This window comes from Polistes dominula, unplaced genomic scaffold (genome assembly GCF_049000335.1).
Source record: "Polistes dominula isolate Pdom_NZ unplaced genomic scaffold, Pdom_raw_medaka contig_83, whole genome shotgun sequence".
NCBI lineage: Eukaryota > Metazoa > Arthropoda > Insecta > Hymenoptera > Vespidae > Polistes > Polistes dominula.
This window is the reverse complement of record NW_028301032.1, coordinates 217,764-237,672: the sequence shown is the minus strand read 5'-3', so window position 1 is coordinate 237,672 and position 19,909 is coordinate 217,764. Positions and strand designations below refer to the sequence as shown.

The 19,909-nt window shown below is 33.8% G+C and overlaps 1 protein-coding gene across 2 annotated transcripts; it reads left to right on the top strand.

Moving 5' to 3' along the window:
- The first annotated feature begins 9,246 nt into the window (after window positions 1-9,246).
- LOC149031874 (uncharacterized) lies at window positions 9,247-14,921 on the top strand. 2 transcript variants are annotated; one of them, XM_089174399.1, is made up of 2 exons: window positions 9,247-13,112; window positions 13,210-14,921. In XM_089174399.1, the coding sequence occupies exon 1, from the start codon at window positions 12,063-12,065 to the stop codon at window positions 12,912-12,914; it is 852 nt and encodes a 283-aa protein (XP_089030525.1). In that variant the 5' UTR covers window positions 9,247-12,062; the 3' UTR covers window positions 12,915-13,112; window positions 13,210-14,921. The 2 variants fall into 2 exon arrangements, with proteins under 2 accessions (XP_089030525.1, XP_089030526.1); XM_089174400.1 differs by having other exon boundaries at window positions 9,247-13,121.
- Window positions 14,922-19,909: the final 4,988 nt, after the last annotated feature.

The following is a 19,909-nucleotide window of genomic DNA, read 5'->3' as shown; positions in this document are numbered from 1 at the left end:
ATGACTTGCTTATTTATTATTGAAAGTAGAATTGAAAATAACTAGTATCGTTAAACTTAAAAGTTGTTGCAAAGAATTTTTTTTTGTTATGGAGTTCCTAGCAAAAAAATTTACAAGTAAAGTTTGTTGCTGTGTATTTGGTTGTACAAACATAGTTTGTCATGATGAAAAAATTAGGTTTTTTCAAATTCCACCTCGTAAAAAACAATTTGTTTATCGAATAAACAAATTTGGTGATAAAGAAATAATTGATAGACATATAGCTTGGGTACGAGCGATAAAAATTGGAAAAAGTATAACTCCCAGTATGAGAGTCTGTTCACTCCATTTTATTAAAGATGATTTTTTACCTTCAGGTGAGTATTTTCAACAATTATTTTTTCTAGTTATTATAAATTGTTAAATCCATAAATTTACTCATGCTTATATTGTTTTTGTGTATTGTTATAGCTATTGATTCAATTCGAACTTATTTTAAAAAAACAAGTATTCCTAGTCAAAAGTATTCCTTTAGGATCATCCAAAGAATGTGCTTATCTTGTAGATCAAATTAATTCTCGAGAAGAAATAATACGTAGAAAATCAATTGAATTAGTGACAGTTAATGATATTGCAATACTGCAATAACATGTTTACAAATACCACTTAAACCAGCCTTGCATGAACAACTCATTCTAATTATTCAACCATTTTTTAATATTTCACCAGTTATTTCATGTGGATTATCTTTAATTTTTGTTTGTAAACAAAAAGCTAAAAGACTTATAATATTACAATTACGACTTGGCACTTGTCCACACTTAATCACATGTCCAGCATTTAATACACTTTCACCACCAACAAAATTTTTATTGCATGGTTTTGTAATATGTTTATGTAATATACACATACACATAGATATACATTATGCGTATATATTATATTATATGTATACTTCGCGTTCGTGCTACGCTCCTAAACACTATATGTACGTATTAAAAATGTAAATTAAAAAACAGATAAGTATTTTAATAAATAAAGCATTCATTAAATAATTAATATTTATTATTTGATTAATATTAATTTTAAAGGAGAGTTCATTTTACGAAGCAAACAACGTAAAATCAAAATTATATATATTTATTATTTTTATTATATTTTTATGAATATGAACTTTTAGATTTGTAGGGCATTAATTTTTTATAGACAATTGCATCAAATAAAAATAAACTATTTAAATGCCGTACAAAAAAATGTCGTAGTAAAAATCATCCAAAAGAACATTTTTTTACATGGATTTTTCGGGAGTTTTTTTTTCCCTAAAGACCCTTAGGCCAAAAAAATGTACCGCATGTGGAAAAATGTTACCTATTAATAAAATACTTTCAAAATACATTTATTTTATGTTGTTTTAAATCATCCCGCCCCCCGGACAATTGAAAGAGAGTGTGTTGCATCCCTCGATTTTTCTCTCTTGTTGCAAGATTTTTGTACGGCGTTGTGAAATAATTAATTAGAAGAGGTATTGAAATTGTATGGAACCGGCGCTGTACAAAATCAAATGACCAAATAGACCCAGAAAATTTCCGGAAAATCAAAAATTTTTTCCGACTTTGTAGCCTACTATTTTTGTACGGCACTACAAACGGTTTTCTCATTATTTTCGATGGATTTATCGGTGGTAAGAATGCCGTACAAAAATATATGATAAAAAAGTACCCGTCAACCTGTGCTTTTGGATTCTCACCTACACTCAGTTGGACAGCTTACAAATGACGGCATAGTGCTAAATGTCATTATTTTATGCCCCTGCATCTTCCCATATAGGTTTCCTGGTGTTTCAGATGACCCATCAATTTTTTAGCATGGGCCTGTAGTCTATACGATTCATATGATTTAATGTAACTCTTTACAATTCGCTTACAAGTGTTGAATTTTCTTTCAATCGTTGTATTTTACTTTTGTAGAGATACATTTATCATTTTTAGATTATATTAAGCAATTCATTTGATTTTGAGAAGAATCAGTTCTATGACTTTATGAAACCCTCTACCGGTAATGGGTTGCTTACTACTCCAGGTAAAAAATAGGTTAAGATTTCCTGATTTTTTAATTACTAAATATTACTAAATATTACTAAATATTACCAAAAAAAAAACAGCAAAACAAATTAAAGTAACAAATATTATCTTATTTAAAGAGTCAATATGAAAAATTCATCGAAGAATGAATGGCAAAATTTTGCTAATGGCAAACAAGTAGATATCTAGAAAAATGTAATGCTATGTATATTTAATATAATATATGGTGAGATTTGAGAATTCTGGAAAGCTTGAAAAACCGAATAAATATTAAAATTTATTAAAAATTGATTTTTTGTTTGTATTGACAGAAAGCATATTGGAGTGTGATTTAGATTTGCAAAAGAAACCGGAATTAAAATATTATGAATACTCTAAGGAGTAATAATAAAGAAAATATATATTTATATACTTATAATATAGTACAATATTATTTTATATTTATTTACTTTCTCATTGTTATTCCTTATTAGAAGGATCGACATAATTATGAAAAGAATATTTAAAATCTGGTTACACCCAGAATTTATACATTTAACAATTCGTCTCTGGGAAAGCGATTAAAGGAGCTTCTATCAGTTGTTGATAATATCACATACGAGGTATATGTAAAATGATCAATTTTATTATAATTGTCTTTTTTATTAATGAATATTCTATAGCTAAAAAAAAATAAACTTTTACTTTACTCACGTAAATAACTTTTATTCGTGAAGATTATAAGGAAAGAATTGGAATCAATGAAAGAATGTAAAATTCTTCGAGAATCGAAAGAACTAGATGATGAAAGTAAGAATAACAACTTTATAAAACATTCTACTGTTTATAAATTTATGAATAGTATATATACTTCTATAACAATACTAGGAAGTATTATTCTATATATTCTCTTGATAATCAATATAAAAACGAAAGTTTATTTCTTGACGTTCTATTAATATTACTTTACGAGGGTGGAGAATATTCAGAAACAAATATTCGTAATGAAGTAGATAAAAAAATTTTTGCAGTAAGTTTTATTTAATAAAGATAAGATAAGATTTATTTTTATTCATGTAAAGTAAAGGACAATTTATATTTTATTTTTTAGGAAGGTGAAACTACTGCTAATGCTATTTCATTCTTATTTTGATTGCTGACAACATTTCTAGAAATTCAAGTACACACAGATTAAAAATTATTGAGTTAAAAATTACTTTATTAGTCTTTATCTTTTAAAAATTAAATGCATTTGTATAAAAAATTTGTATCACGTATCACATATCATGTTGGCATTTTTGATTGCAGAATCAAGTGTATCAAGAATTATATAATATGTATGGTTCAAACAATGCGAATGATCATCTTATTACATTCGAAGATACTAAGAAAATGAAATATTTGGAACGAGTCATTAAATAAACTATATGATTATTTCTTACTGCTCCAGGTATTGGACAAACATTATGTAGCGATACAAAAGGTATATTAACTTACTCATAATAAAATAATTTTTATATATGTATTTTTTTCTATTGATATTTTTGACTGTTTTATGTAAGAATAATCGTCTAGGTTAATCTTTTATTTATCGTCTAAAGTGAACGAGAATCTTGGTAATACCGAAAAATAGCCCTGTCTTTATCACAATATTTGATCTTCATCGAAAAAAGAAATACTGGAAGAATCCCTTAACATTTATACCGGATCGATTTTTGCCAGGAAACTGCGATACAAAATATTTCCTGCCATTCAGTCATGGGAATAGAAACTGCATAGGTCATAAGATATACTTATCTATTTTTGAAATAATATTCTAATGAGTTGATCAGCTAAGTACATGTTTATTCAGTAATTCTCTTTTAGGACAAAAATTTACAATGCTCGATATGAAGTTAATTGCTGCTACAATATTAAGGAAATTTACTATATACACAGATTATGTAGTATCACTAGAACATGTTAACCTGAAATTAGGTAGAACTTTGCAACCAGCGGAACCTATATTATTGCGATTTTGCAAAACATGATATTATTCATTATTTTCACTACTATGTTATCCATAAGAGAACAGTTTTCATTTAGAATATCGATATTCGTAATGTTAACTATGCAATATTAGATGCAATATTCCAAATAGACTGAAAAATAATCATTTGCAAATAAAAATTGAGTGTATAACAGAATAACTCGAGTGACATTTAAGTTACTTTTACCAGTAAATTGCGTATAATAAAGATATTTCAAATTATTCGTTGATTTCAAAGTCAAATCATTTATAATATAATCATTTGTTTATTTTATATAAAGTTTTTACTCTTCTGCACTGTTTACAACACTGATTACAAGCGTTCTATTCTGACAAAGAAGAGAAAATAAGAATGAGAAGTTTAGTATCGAATATTATATTTCTTGTATAAATATAATATAAGCCTTTTATCGTTATATGTCTATAATTATTAATAAACGATTCGAATTATCTTTCACCATTAAAACCCGTAGTATTAAACAGACCACATACATCTTTGTGTATTATTTTCAATATATCTTAAGTAATTTTTCTATTATTTGCGAATGGAAAGTTATGCATTTTATTTTCTACACACTTTTTACACTTTACTATCTCTGAATCTAGTCCATTTAGCAAGCTATTTAATAATTGATTTTTACACAACGTATTTAAATAACCAAAATTTACATTTCTTAATACTCTATGCCATTTTTCTATTTTAGTCATTTTATTATTTAATTATTATTATTTTTAATTATTATTAACTACCGATTTTCTTTTATCAATCAAACTTTTTACATGATAAATAATTGTTATATTTTGTGCACGCTATTGTCGTTAGTTCTCTATTTTGATCACAAAGTTTCATTTCATCCCCTCTATAAACAATTGTATTATTTTTAGTTAATCTACCAAAACTTATTAAATTTTTACTCATATCTTTAGCCGAATATACATTATTAATTGTTACTTTATTCTCTCTTTTATCAACTTTAAAATATTTTTCCTCCTTTTCCAATTTGTGTTGTTTAAACTGACCTGCTATCTCATATAAAAGTATGTAAATATTTACATAATTTTTCAAATCAGTAAATTCACTAAAAAAAACTATCATTATTTGTTACATGATCAGTGTGCAACAGCTATCTATTAACCAGTGTATTTCGCCACTACATAATCTGTTTTCTTCTTTCTGTTGTTCTGTATGTCGAGCCCATCTGTCGTCTTCTTCTCTGCTTCGCTTCGTCGTCCAGCAAGGAGTTTCCTCTATGGCTTCACTAGGTGTTGCACTTTCAAACTTCCTCTTCCAAGCACTGCGTTATCTGTTCTTCATGTTTGTAATCTTTTTCCAACTGTTCCACTTTTTCCGCATTTGTAATAGGAGATAAATCTATTTTGCTGCGGTCGGTAAACGCATTGATTTTAAGGATTTCATGTACCTAGTTTTCTGTCTTCGCAACCTCGTTCATGTCATAAATGGATACTTTACCGGCGTTTATCGTTACACTCATCTTTTGCAAAAAACATTACCTATTAGTAAGCTACGTCCTAAAAGAGCATGGGAAACTACGTGACCCTTGATCGGATACGTTTTCTTATCGATAATAACACTCGTCTCCATTCCGCAATATGTTTTCATTAGGTCAGAGCCCACACCCTGAATACGCAAAACTTCTTTACTCAAACCTTGAAATATTGTTCTGTTTGTATCAAACTTACGTCACTACCCGTGTCTATCAACGCCGTAATCTTGTCGTGTTTTTCATTTACACCTCTTTTACACATTTTTTCTTGGCTCCTGTAGTCACATCACACACTCTTTCCGACGCGTCCTGTGGCTTTTTGTTCTTCTGACAGTTTTTTGAAATGTAACCGAATTTGTTACACTTAAAACACTTTATTCCTTTATCCTTAAGTGGACACATTCGTCTCCGATTGTTCAGCTTTCCGCAACTATAGCAACGTTCCCAGTCGGTCTCCGTAGGTGATCCGCTTGACTACTTCTCCATCTCGTTGTTAACATATACTCTTGGCATCTTCGTCGTTTTCGTCTTCTTCTTCATATTCTCCTTCATGGTCTCATATAATGTAAATTTTCTCTTCAGTTCTTTGATAGTTTTAGCTCTGTACAGAATCGTCTTATTTATTTCCTCATCTTGAATACCGTCGATAATATATTGTATCGTGGATGTTTTGTCGATATCTGCTATCTCTTCACACGCAAATCCAGTAACCTACCGACACAATACTAACACCACAAGACTCAAGGAGCTTCCGAAATCTGACCATCAACGCCAAAGAAAGACCATCTTCCGGAGATTCTTAAACATTTTAAGGCAATAGTAATATCACGTAAACCACAATCTCTTACTCGCTTAAAGGCGGCGATGCATGTAAACGCTTAAATTTTGACCGTTTTCACAGAGGCTTATTTAAAATGGAAGGAATAAATGAGTCGTTTTGAAACTCAGCATGTTTATTTATTACATTTTAAAATAAATATACGAATTCGACTTGTTTTTATTTTTTTTTTCAAAATAGCTGCCGTAGTAACCAATCTCTTGAAGCCCTAGCGGCGAAGGCATCAATAGGCGTGATTTTTAGCTTCAGTTACAGCAATCTGAAATAAAAAAATGGGTTAGAGCGTGTTTATAAAACATGTATTTTTTAGTTAAACCAAGAAAAAAATAAAAAAAATCGTAAATTGACAAGACTCAGACAAAAAAGTCTGTTATTTGACCCTTTTTTCGATACTTTTTGGGACAAAAATTTTTGAAAATTTTTGTGGCATTCTTGAAATTCAACTAGAAGCTAATACTATAAAGAAAATGTGTGCCAATTTTTATAAGAATCAGTTGAGAACTTTTTGAGTTACCTTGCACTTCAGTTTGAAAAAAGTCGTTTTGAGAAAAACGCGTTCAAAGTTTTGACACATAGAAACTCTATGATTATAGCCACTTACCAACTAATCAGCGATTCCAGGGCCATACAGAAGTCCTTCAGTGCGTTTGTAATGCTCGTTTTTCTTTCTAAGCTCTTCCTGACATGCTTGACGAGCTTTTTTAGTCGTCAAAGAGTTGCGGCGATCTTCTCAGCTCACCCTTTGGTCATCGATTTTGTCTTTGTAGGCGATGCATTGTCGACCAATAACTATCTGTAATGAGTTAATAACTCGGAAGACGTATGTGTACCCATCATTGAATAATCCAGCAGATATAAAAGCACTAATTTCAACAATTTTCAGTCCAGAATTCAGATGTTTTGGACAGAGTCGCCAGATAGTAGAGTTGAAACTCTAATTTGCATTCTGCGTGTGACCACCCAAACATCTTTCAAGCAATTCATCTCGGGATAAATCTTCAAAAATTGGCTTAACATGGGTTTGAACATCAGGATGTAATGGAGCAGGATGTTTAATTTTTTCAGGATTTTCGCCCAAAGCTTCAGCTTTGCGCCACTTGCACCAGCTATCGGGACCAGATGGGCAGTATTCGTGCCTTGGTTTGGCGTCTGTTGAGCACATATGATAGTAGGTAGCCATAATCGCATTTTTCATGTCCTTGAGGCAGTTCACCTTTCTTCGAATAGCTAATCCAAAATACATAGACAATTTTTTAATAAAGGCTTCAATGTGTTTACCTTTTCCTCCCAGGTAATTGTCTGTCTAGCTTTTCGGAGTGGAGTACTCGTTCTCTTCTGAACGTTGCCGATGCATTCGCTTTTTACGACTTGGAAATCGTCACCGTACGGATTCAAATCGAGAATTCCTTTAAAGGTTTTTGAATCCTCATCCCCTATTAGTTCCCGTACTTGACGCCAAATAATTCTTCAGATCGTGAAAACATTTCTTTAATTGCTTTGACTTCCATTGCGCCAGAAGAACCTTTACGGTTTTCTTGACAGCTTGGTTCGTATTCTTTAAACCATTCACGGTATTTTTCAGTATCAGTTTTATTTTTCCAATGAGCACAATCTGCACAGAAACTACTTTTAACGACTAAATCTATTACTTTACCACAGTAATATCCAATAAGGGTCGTGACCCCGTAAAACGACTTGAAACCCTTCTTTTTCCAGGTTCCATGCCCAGAAACTTTTAAATTTAGGATTGGTTGCTCATGTTTTTCGTTTACAGCCTTTTCTTTATGGACAGCTTTTACAGTAGAAACTCGAAATGCAGATAGGGTAGTGTTATGTATAAGCGAAATGATACCGTTGCAGGAACTTTCACTTAGACCATTACAAATATCCATCATGCTACAAAATAAGTTGATTCCTTCTCTAGCAACACCTAAAAGACGCATCACAAAAACAATTCTGCGATTGACTTCAAACCCATTATTAATTAACGGTCCTGAATTTATGTCTCTGCGACCACACTTACACAACACGACGATTTTAAAACTTAACCCTCTGTTGTCACTCTATTCAAATTTTACAAGTAATTTACAATCACGACATATGAACATCTCTGTTAAGGCTGTAAAAACTGAAAAAAACTCAAGAAAACGATACCCATGAGGCGCATTATGATGGACATCCTCTTCGCCAGCGTTAGAGAGTTTTCTCGCGCTTCTACTCTGTGGTTCGGTTTTTTTTTCATTATTGGTATGTTGATTATCATGGAATTTCTTCTTTGGTGGTCTTGAGGCATGAGACGTTTCACGTTTAGTAGTTTTAGGATAAAACTGCATTTTATTTTATTTCACTGACTAAATTACTCCGCACAGAACGAACTCCAGAAGTAAACTGAACTGAACTGAACTGAACTGACTTAACGGCAACACTGGTTTTCACGTACTTTATAGTAACTATACAGTTGATATTTTTGTAGAAATAAGTAACAAAAGAGTTTCCGAACATCTGCTTACTCGGGTCTTTAATACAAAAGACCCCAAGGTCAGAAATCTGAGAAGCAGGTAGCGAGACTCAAGCGCTCTGGTACGAACTTAGTAGCGTTCGAGCACCGAGTTGAGACGGAGCACATAAATGAGTTTTTAATCGATAAATAATGCAAATATCATTCTAAAAATTTACAGGCATATTTTTGAGATGTTAAACTAACTATTTATGAAAAAAAAACAATTCGATTTTTTTTTATTTAACATGTATCGCCGCCCTTAATAAGTTTCACTCTTTTAGCCTAGATTCCGGGTAAAGTACTGGCTTTACAGACTAACCCAAAATAGGGCACTCATTCTTTTGGCCGTGTAAACGCAGGTAGCGTTACCGGATCGGAGAAAATCATCTTTAGAACTGTTCTTGCTCCTCGACATCCCCTTCTGGGACGTCACAGGAAGCAAAATCTGGTGGCAGCGGTGGGATTGGGAAAAAGAGAAATTGTAACCTTGTTTAGCTTTGAATCCTTAGTGCTGGATCGTAACATTCAATAATTTGCAAATGTACCATTTTACTATAAAAATTATTTAAAATGTCAACAGAGCGCACATGTGTTAGGCCTGAAACTCCCATATCCAACGCTGGATCGACGAAGTACGAGGAACAACAGAATAGGAAATGTTGATACGGAAAAGAATGGAGGAAATCTTTTTGTTCCAGGAGCAACTTACTAAATTACAGATGGACTCATTTAAAAGACAGATAAATTTATTTTTTTTAGATAAATGGGAGAACGAATTAGAATTTCGAAAAAAGGAATTATCACGTAGCGAGCGCAAATTGGAGATTGAGGAAAGCGAAATTCGCAGGTCAAGATTTTGGCGGTTTTTAAGGATTTGAATGTGCGCAAACTCCGATAGACTCGTTTAATACAGGTTCTAAAACGCCTGACATATCGCGACCCAGCTTTTCGCGACCAGTCCCAACGCGCCAATCATTTTTTACTCTCCTAGAAAATACCAACGATCTAAAAGCGGAAAACGAGCTCTTGAGGAGAGAGTTAGAATATTTGAGGGAGGCAGTTGCTGCACCTCGTCCGCCCAGTCCACCTCCGCGTACCATGCAGACTTCGATAAAGCTTCGCGAAATTTCATAGGCGGTACCTTAATTTGACGGGCATAATATCTCAGTTTTCCAATATGCAAGGGCATGTAAAAGAGACCTTTAATCGTTGCCCAAAGCCTATACCTACGAAACAGAAATTTCTTTTAACAGACTGCTAATTCCCAAATGGAGCGGACACGCGTATGTCGTTGTCAAAAATTAGAAAACAATCAAGGTAAAGCAGATCATAGAGCGGCTAAAAGATGCAGTTTTGCCGGCACATGGCTCAAACTAATACCGCGAACAATTAGCCACGGAATTTAAAAAACCGGGATAACACGTCCTCGACTAGTTCTTCTCCATTAATTTTTTTTAGCTTAAAAATGTTTTAATATTATAAATTAAATTGGTAATAATGTTTTTTTAATATTTCAAGGATAAAAAAAAAGGAAGTTCGAGGAAAAGACTCGAACCCAGCGGCATCGGACTGTTACAGACTTCGAGCTCCGCCGCTCGGCTACCGGCGGTTGTTGAGTAGGTGGCGTTCGGCTCGAGTCAAATTCGTAACAGTGTTTTTTATTTTAAAAAAGTAGTTTTTTACATGAAGAAGGCCCCACTAGAGAAAAAGTCGAAACATGTGTCTAATTATTTTCGATTCTCTATCGATTGAGTATAATTTCATTCATTTTCTAGAGTTACAGGTCACGACCTCCCTGTGTTAGTAACACTGAGTTAGAAAAAACCTATTTGAAATATTACCTAGATTTAGTTTATAAGATAAGGACATCTCACAGAAAATAGCACAATAGAACCTGGTGGGTACAAAGATAAAATCAAAATTGTATTGTAATCAAAATGCTCGAAGCCAAAATCTTGCAGTCGGACAAAACATTTATCTTTTAAAAATAACCGACACCTAAATTTGGAGATCAATATACTGGCCCCCACCAAATTCTAGAAGTGCTGCCTAAAAACAATATCAAAATCAGCAATAAAAATGGAAGTATAGTTGTCCATCGAGACAAGGTAAAAAAAAGCTAAACAAAAAAATTAGAATATAACATATATGTGTATATTTATGTTTTTTCATAACAAACTACTATAAGATAATTTTGTAACAAACTGTACGTTTGCAACGAAGAAGATGCATTCCTTACTTTGCTGCATCATCATCTTTTACGTCACCGTAGCTTCTGCATTGTTGGGATACGATTGCGGAGGAACAACCGCAAACATAACATCTGTATTACTGTAAGAGACGGGGGAGTGCAATCATCCCACCACGACGCCTAACTAGATAACGACCTACGTACAGCTGTTGCAGCTGACTGACTATGAAACAACACCGGTATACCAGTGTCGGATTGAAGTCGACCGTACCATTTACTATTTTGCGGCATGAACTCACATATATCAGCTGTTCACAACGGGCGCCGCATATATATGATGGACGTGTCCGCTGATGTTTGCAGATCCATCATTAATAGCGGAGTACTTTTTTTGAACTTGTTCACTAAGTTTAACGGATTGCGTGTAAATACGACCGACTTTCGGAGTGTTACACTAGCAGGCTTTATAGCCACCGATGGTACGTGTCACGGCACGCAATACTCAGACACTGACGGAACACTAGACAGTGTAGTAGTGAAAAGTGTAGTGCAAACAAACATTAAAACATATACGGGCACAGTTGAAGTTAGGAATTATGTGATCTCGTGATGATCTCACTGAGGGTGAACGTGCGATGCACCTTCCCACAAGAAACGTGCATCACGGACGAAAATGGGAGTGTCTTCTGAACAATATTTTCTAAATCAGCGTGCAACTTCGAACAGTACACAGCCTTGTACGACGACTCAGCAACAAAAATAATATCACCTATCACCATCTCACTACTATCGACGATGTATACGGTAACCGAGGGAGATACGACCTACGCGTTGATAAGTAAGGAAGAGCATCATATCTGTGGATATAGTTTGATCACGACAGAACACCCTAAATTATTTATTCTGGAGATATGAAAAGGAAGAACTTTCACGACAAAGGCAAGAATAATATCAGATAATATGGATTTATTCGCCTGTATAAATTCAAAATTCGTATATGTAGAAAAATACCATCGTGAGCAAATGGAATCCCTATACCACAGCATATTACAACAAAGGTGCAATTTGGAACAACAGGTAATCAGAAACGCGCTGGCTTTAGCGACTATTCTGCCTGACGTGTTTGCAAACACGGTGATGAAGAAACCGGGATACATTGCGGTGATAGGCGGCGAAGTTGCACACATCATTAAATGCACCCCAGTCCCAGTGAAGGTCAGGCACTCAAATGAGTGCTATCGCGAGCTCCCGGTAACTTATCAGAACATTAGTATTTACCTGAAACCCAAGTCTAGAATTTTTGTCAGTAGGGGAACCGAGGAGTCTTGCAGTGCACTACTACCAAAGGAATATCTGGTCAAAGGGGTTTGGTACCAGCTGCTACCCAAACCAACTTACGTGGGGGATCCACAAATTTTGCAACCAAGCACGGAAATGTTGTGGAAATATACCGATGCAGGATCCTTGGCTACGAGTGGAATCTACTCGCAGGCCGATTTGGACAACTTAAGAGACCACGTAATGTTTCCCGTGGAACAACCTTCTATATTGAACACGATTGCCAGGGGAGCAGCAGGACAAAAGGTGTCCACAGAAACTTTGAACCTAATGAACTTTGTGAGTGAACATGATATAAACAAATTTGCGGAAAGTGTAACGTCACGAGTGTGGAACGGACTTTTGAAGTTCGGGTCAGTCAGTGCTGCAATATTGGGCATTGTATTTATATTCAAACTAGTTAAGTTAGTGATCGACTCTATTCTGCATGACTACGCCTTACACACACAGTGTATGGGTGGAGCATACACCTAATAGGTGCAATCTGGGGCTCCATAACGAGCCTACTTCTCTCCTTGAAGAAAAGAAAAAGTCAAAAGCCTATATCAGAAATAGAGGGAGGAATCGAACTTTGGAAATCTGCACAGAGTAGCCGCAACCAACCTGCAGCGTAGCTGGCAGACCACAAACGACGAAAGGCCACGAGCAGCTCCCAAACCGACGATACATCCGGTAAGCAAGGTCGGTTCCAAATGGACGACGAACTCTTTCACAAATTCTGCAAGTTATGAAGTCCTAGAGAATAAATTACCTTGTGTTTCTTTTTAAGATGGGAGATATCACGTCCCAGTGAAGATAACCTTTGAACTCTGCTACGCCAATTATACGAATATCCTACTTATATGTCATTGATTAATTACTACTTTAGCTGTATTCGTATTTTGTAGTATTTTGTACATTGTGGTTTTCCTTACACATAAGTATATTTGTATTCTTAATTCTATTTTATAAGCACTCTCATGAAGGACCATCGATATTGGCGTTCGTTAATATATTGTAAAAAGAATAGCAAGGATCAATTGTCGTTCATGATCGTGAGTAAATAAGTGATACTAAATTTTTGAAATCCTACAGTACCCACTTTTCTGCTGACTATTGTTTAGATCACGCTTCAAAAATAGAACGCGCGAGCCGTTTGTAGAATTCACGGGTAACCTTAACTGATATATGTTTAAATGAAAAATAATATTTTTCTAAATTCGCAAGATCCACGGTTGATAGTAACTGATATTTATTCAGTTCGTGGAATCGTAGTAAGCAGCATGTCATATCTCAAAATTAGCAGTTTACTGAATGAAAGTGGGTAGTGGAGGAAGCATTTTGCGCAAGTGGGAGGTGTTCTCACCCTTCCAAATTGTGCCCGGCATAAAAACTGTGTTATTCCCTGCCGACAGTCTACCACATCAATTAATAGAGTTCGCATTAAATTTAGTCTACCACATACTACTTGAGAGTTCGGAAATAATAGTATATTATTCACCTAGGGAGTAAAGTATGGCATTCCGACCCGCGTAATATTGTCACCCGAGCCGAAGGGTGACGGGGTCGGGATGTCATACTTTTCTCCCGTAGTGAGTATACATTTTTTTCTCAAAAAATTTAAAAAAATTTAAATATAAAAATAAAATAAAATATAAAATTAGATTCTATTAAAAATATAAATTATTGTTTAAGTTTAAAAAATATTTTTTTAAATAAAATTTAATTAATTAAATAGGGAGTTTATAAATTATTATTATTGTGAGGAGTGTTGAAAATCGAAGAGGTTGTGTGTGTAAGTCTGTGTGAGTCCAAAAAAAGCATTTAAATGAAATTCAAATCGGGAACGAAGTGATTGATTCTTTGACCTTCAATACACCTTTTGTCACTTTCAAGAATTGTGAGTTTAAACAGATTATAATAAATAATAACAAATACAACTCTTATAATCAAGAAAATAATTAAATTTATACGTAGTAACCTATTTATGTTTGTAATATTTAACTAAACAAATATCTTTAGAACTTGTAAAAATAAAAAAAATATAAAATTTATGAGACAACACATGTTATCATTAAAATCATTAATTATATATCATAATATATAATATATATAAGCATGAGCAGTAATTTATTAAAACATTTTTAAGGTTAAGAAACTAGTACGCATGCGCTAAAAAATTGAAGCATGCGCAATAATTTGTTACTACATTCAAGCGGGAGGGAATGTGGCACTTTTCTCCCTGAAACAGATTCAAGCGGGCGGGAATGTGGCACTTTGCTCCCTGAAAACAAAACTGAAAACTTTCGATCCAGGTGTGAGAAAAAAATTGTTCTTAGTCTTTACTTTGTTATCTGTAATCTACTGAATTTATTAATTACTTAGTCTTCGCACCTAAACTAAATTTACTAACTCAACTACATTAGCGTTTTATTTTACTTTACTGTTTGTAACGTCTGTGTAATTTTAACCTTATTTAGGAATATACTGTTATTTCATAAATTTGAAAGTGCTTGTGCAAGAATCGAATTAATTTCCTCATCATACACAAATCCTGTTACCTACCTACACGGCACTAACACAACAGGACTCGAGGAGCTTCCGAAATCTGACGATGAACGCCCCAGAAAGAACATCTTCGGAGGATTCTTAAACACCTTAAGGCAGTAGTAATATCAGGTAAACCACTATCTTTTACTCACTTAGTAGGTTACTCTCTCTCCTAGCCCAGGTCCCGGGTAAAGTACTGGTTTTACAGATCGACCGAAAATAGGGCATATGTTCTTTCGACCGAGTAAACGCTGGTGGCGTGACCGAATCGAAGAAAATTATCTTTAGAATTGTTTTTGCTCCTGGACATCCTCTTCTGGGACGTAAAAACTGGTGGCAGCGGTGGGATTGGGAAAAAGAGATATTGTAACTGTTAATTTTTCCCTTTTGAATTAAGGAAAATTGCAGCGGGTTCGGCAAGGTTTTATATTATATTATATTAAATGCAAAGCTTCAGTCTTACTTTATTTTAATATTAAAGATTGTATAACACTTATATTTTATAATAGAACCTTTCTTATAATACGTCCGCGCTTCTTAAGTGATCTTCTTCCACTGTCTAGTAACTATTTCCCGATATACTTCCTATCCCTCTTTTGTCTTACCTATTAGTAACTATTGTTCTTTGAGCGCGCATATTTGAATATTACATTAAGGTTAGATGAAATTGAGGATTACTTTCTTATTCTTTTTTTTAACACTTCCTCTTAATCCTCAATTTCCTCCTTACATTATATTATATATATATATACTTTTTTACAAATATGTAATCCTTTTGTATGCCTAATCAATTATTAACTCTAACAATACTACAAGAAAAAATAAATTTTAGTTCTCTTAAATAGCTATCTCGCAGAAAAAAAATTTGGTTGTATTTTACAATGTTATTTTGTTACTAAATATTCTTTAAATCTCTCAAACTTGTTGTAATTCAATGCTTTTGTTAATATATCAGCTATTTGGTTATTGGTGCTAACATGTTTTATGGTAACATTATTTAATTTTATGTGGTCACTTAGAAAGTGATATCTTACATCTATGTGCTTAGATCTTCTATTAAATATACCTGTTTTCATTAACTGAATTGCACTTCGATTATCTACATGCATTATTATTTTAATTGTTTTATCTAGGAGTTCTTCTAAAAAGTTTTTTAAGTATAGCACCTCTTTACAGCAGTCTGCTGCTGCAATAAACTCAGCCTCTGTTGTTGACAGTGCTACTATTGGTTGTTTTCTAGACGCCCAGCTGATTGGTCCGTCACACAGCATTATTACGTATCCACTGGTGCTCTTTCTTGTTTCAGTATCGCCTGCAAAATCTGCATCACAGTAGCAGTGCAGTATATCGTCATTCCCAGTCGATGTGTATGAGATTCCACAGTCCAAAGAACCCTGTAAATATCTAAAAATTCTTTTAACATTTGTTATATCACTACCATTGGGTTTTTCCATTGATCTGCTACAAAAATTTACTGCATAACATATATCTGGTCTTGTTTTCGCAGTAAGATACATCAGATTACCAATGGCCTCTCTGTATGGATAATTTTTATTTTCTTCTTGGACTTCATTTTTCACATTGCTGTTTCCAAGTATGGGTGTGTTTACTGGATTTGCATCCTTCATGTTAAACGTATCCAGAATTTTCCTGGTATATTGTTCTAAAGACAATTTTATTTTACCATCACCGTTTTTTATCTGTATACCTAGAAAAGATTTTGGATTAGTAATTATTGATAGGTCGAAAATTTCTCTTAATCTGGAAACAATGTCTTTTAAAACATCTTCATTATCTCCGAACATTATTCCATCATCAACATGAATTGCCAAAATTGCTGTGTTGTTCTTCCTCTTGAAGATACATTTTTCAGTAATGAGCTGTTGAAATCCATGTTCCTTTAGTGTTTCAGTAAATTTTTTATTCCAGCAATTTGGTGCTTGTTTCAGTCCATACAATGCCTTTTTTAATTTTCCAAATTTTTCTTCTTTTCCATAACCTTCAGGCAGTTTTATAAATATGTCTTCCTCTATAATTCCATATAGGAATGCTGTTCGTATATCAAATTTTATATATTTCCATTTGTTTTTACATGCTAATGCAAATAGTGCTCTTAAGGTTGCGGTATTGACAACTGGACAGAAGAGTTTCTCGTAGTCTAGTTGGTCCTTTTGTTCAAATCCTCTTGCAACCAAACGTGCTTTGTGTCTCCCGTCTTCCTTTTTTGTAAATATCCATTTTGTGGAAATGCATTGGTTCTTCATTGCTTCTTCTTCATCTACGATGTCCCATGTATTATTCTTATGTAATGAATCCTTTTCATCCTCAATTGCCCTTTTCCATTCTTCCTTTTCATCACTGTTCATAACCTCACTATATGTTAAATATGCAATGGGTTCTCCATATCGTTCTGGGCTTTTTCTTGGTCTTTTTGATCTTCTTAGTATCTGTTCCAATCCTTCTTGGTCTTCCTCTACATTCAGCATCTCTTTTTCACTGTCGGATTGTTCTTCATAGATTTTTGTTTCTGGATCCTTCCATTTTTCATCATGCTGTTCTTTCTTTTCATTAAATTCCTCATTGGTCTTAATATTTTCAATTGTATTACAGTTTATTCTTATTGTGCTGTTCACCATCTTTTCTTCAATGCATGTTACTTCTCGCGAAATTCTTATTTTCCTATTCTCTGGATCCCATATTCGATATCCATTTTCAGTATATCCAACAAATATCATTTCCTTGCTTCTAACATCCAGTTTCTTCAATGGTCCTGGAGTTTTTACATATGCTTTACAACCGAATATTCTTAAGTTTTTGAGGTTAGGTTTTCTTGAGTTCCACAACTCATATGCAGTTTTCTCATTTATGGTGGTTGGACTTCTGTTGTGTAAATAAGCTGCAACTCGCACTGCTTCACCCCAAAGGTTTTTATTTGTGTTACTTTCTGTAAGCATTGCTCTTACCTTTTCAGTTAATGTTTTATTCATCCTTTCAGCTTTACCATTTAGTTGAGGTGTGTATGGTGGAGTAAAGTCCATTTTAATTCCTTTATATTTACACCATTGTCTTACTGCATTATTGGCATATTCCTTGCCATTGTCACATCTAATTGTTTTTACCCGTTTCTCCCATTTATTTTCTGCTAATTTTATGTATTCTTTTATTTTATCTTCCATCTCATTTTTATGTGCTAGGAGAAATACCATTGTGAAATTAGTATAGTCATCAATGAATGTGCAGAAATACCTCTTTTTATCCCATGTTACTGGTGTTATTGGGCCGCAAATGTCAGTGTGTATTATCTGCAAAGGTCTTGTTGCTCTTTCTCTTACACTGTTAAATGGTTTCCTTTTCTGATTTGCTTTTATACAGGTTTCACAATTGCTTAGCTGACCAAGTATCCCCTTGTCTATCTCCATTCCAGTTGAGATTTCCAGGAGTTTTTTCATATTATCTACACCCAGGTGTCCAAGTCTTTTGTGCCAAAGTAGTTCTGCATTAATCTTAAGTGATGTTTGCATAGCTTCTTCTCTTGCATTGATAGTATATAATCCAACTGTGTTTTTTCTTCCTTCTAATATAATTTTATTATTTTTACTTATAACTACTTTATCTTTATTGAATGTTACCTTTCCTCCAGCTTTAGTAATTTCGTTCACTGAAAGTAAATTCTGTGTTAAGTCGGGAACATAGAGAACATTTTTTAGTTTGCACCTAGCCATTTCTAGTGATCCGAGCTCTCGTGCTGTCATTGTGCCTTTGGTACTAGCTATGTTGATCTTAGTATCTACTGGCTTTGACTTTGTCAGATGATCCTTCTGGTTTGTCATGTGTACCGAGGCTCCCGAGTCGACTATCCATTCTTCCTTGGACTCTTCCATACCTGCCATAAATGCCACCTTTCCACTACTTGTTCCTGGTTCATATTCATTTAATCGCTTTCTAAAAAAACAACTATTTTCAGTATGATTAGTTTTCTTACAAATTTTACATGCTGCAGTTGATCCTTTTCTGCAATTCCTGGTGTTATGATTATTTCTCTTGCAGTTGTAACAATACATAGTGTCTTTTCCACTTTTCTTACAGTTTGCTGCAATGTGTCCTCTTTTGTGACACTTGAAACATTCTCTTGTTTCAACTTTCATTGCTATCTCTTCCTCTTCAGCTACATGGTCCCTTGCTTCTTCAGCTAAAAGACGAGCCGTCAAGTTTGTGAGGGTTCGATTATCTGCTGGTGTTGATTCCCATGCACTGATGAAGTACCTGTACTTTTCTGGTAATGTCGTTAATATTTTGGATATCAACATGCTATTATCGATATTTCCTCCAAGAGATTTTATTTTATATGCTATATTATTTAATTCAGCAATGTGTGTTGCCACATTGTGGTCTCTTTTCATTTTATATTCAAAAAATTCTTGCATTGCAGAGCATTTTTGCTGTGCAGTGTCTCTTTCAAAGATTCCTTTTAATTTGTGCCACATGGCATATGCTGAATCACATGTTATTAGATGAATTTTAAGGGTATTATCTATCGTACTTACAATAAATCCTTTTGCTTTCGCATCTTTTCTCCTCCAAACTTCATTGCGTTTTTCTATTGGTGTTTCATCATTTATTTGATTGTGCAGATCAGCTGCTTCTAGAAAGATCGTCATTTGGAATTTCCACATGTTATATCCATTTGCATCTCGCAATTTCTCAATATTATCCATTGTTCCAGTTATATTGTTTTCACTAGCCATCATTTCTCTCTTGATATTCATGTATATTTTCTTGCACACTTAGTTTTATTTTATTTTATTTTATTTTATTTTACACGCGGTCGTTTCAATTGCCGAACACGTGCTCTGGGCCCATAACCTGTTAATTTTTCCCTTTTGAATTAAGGAAAATTGCAGCGGGTTCGGCAAGGTTTTATATTATATTATATTAAATGC

What these genes read in the sequence shown, in the direction of transcription:
- LOC149031874 (XM_089174399.1), top strand. Translation starts at nt 12,063, where the DNA reads ATGGATTTATTCGCCTGTATAAATTCAAAATTCGTATATGTAGAAAAA.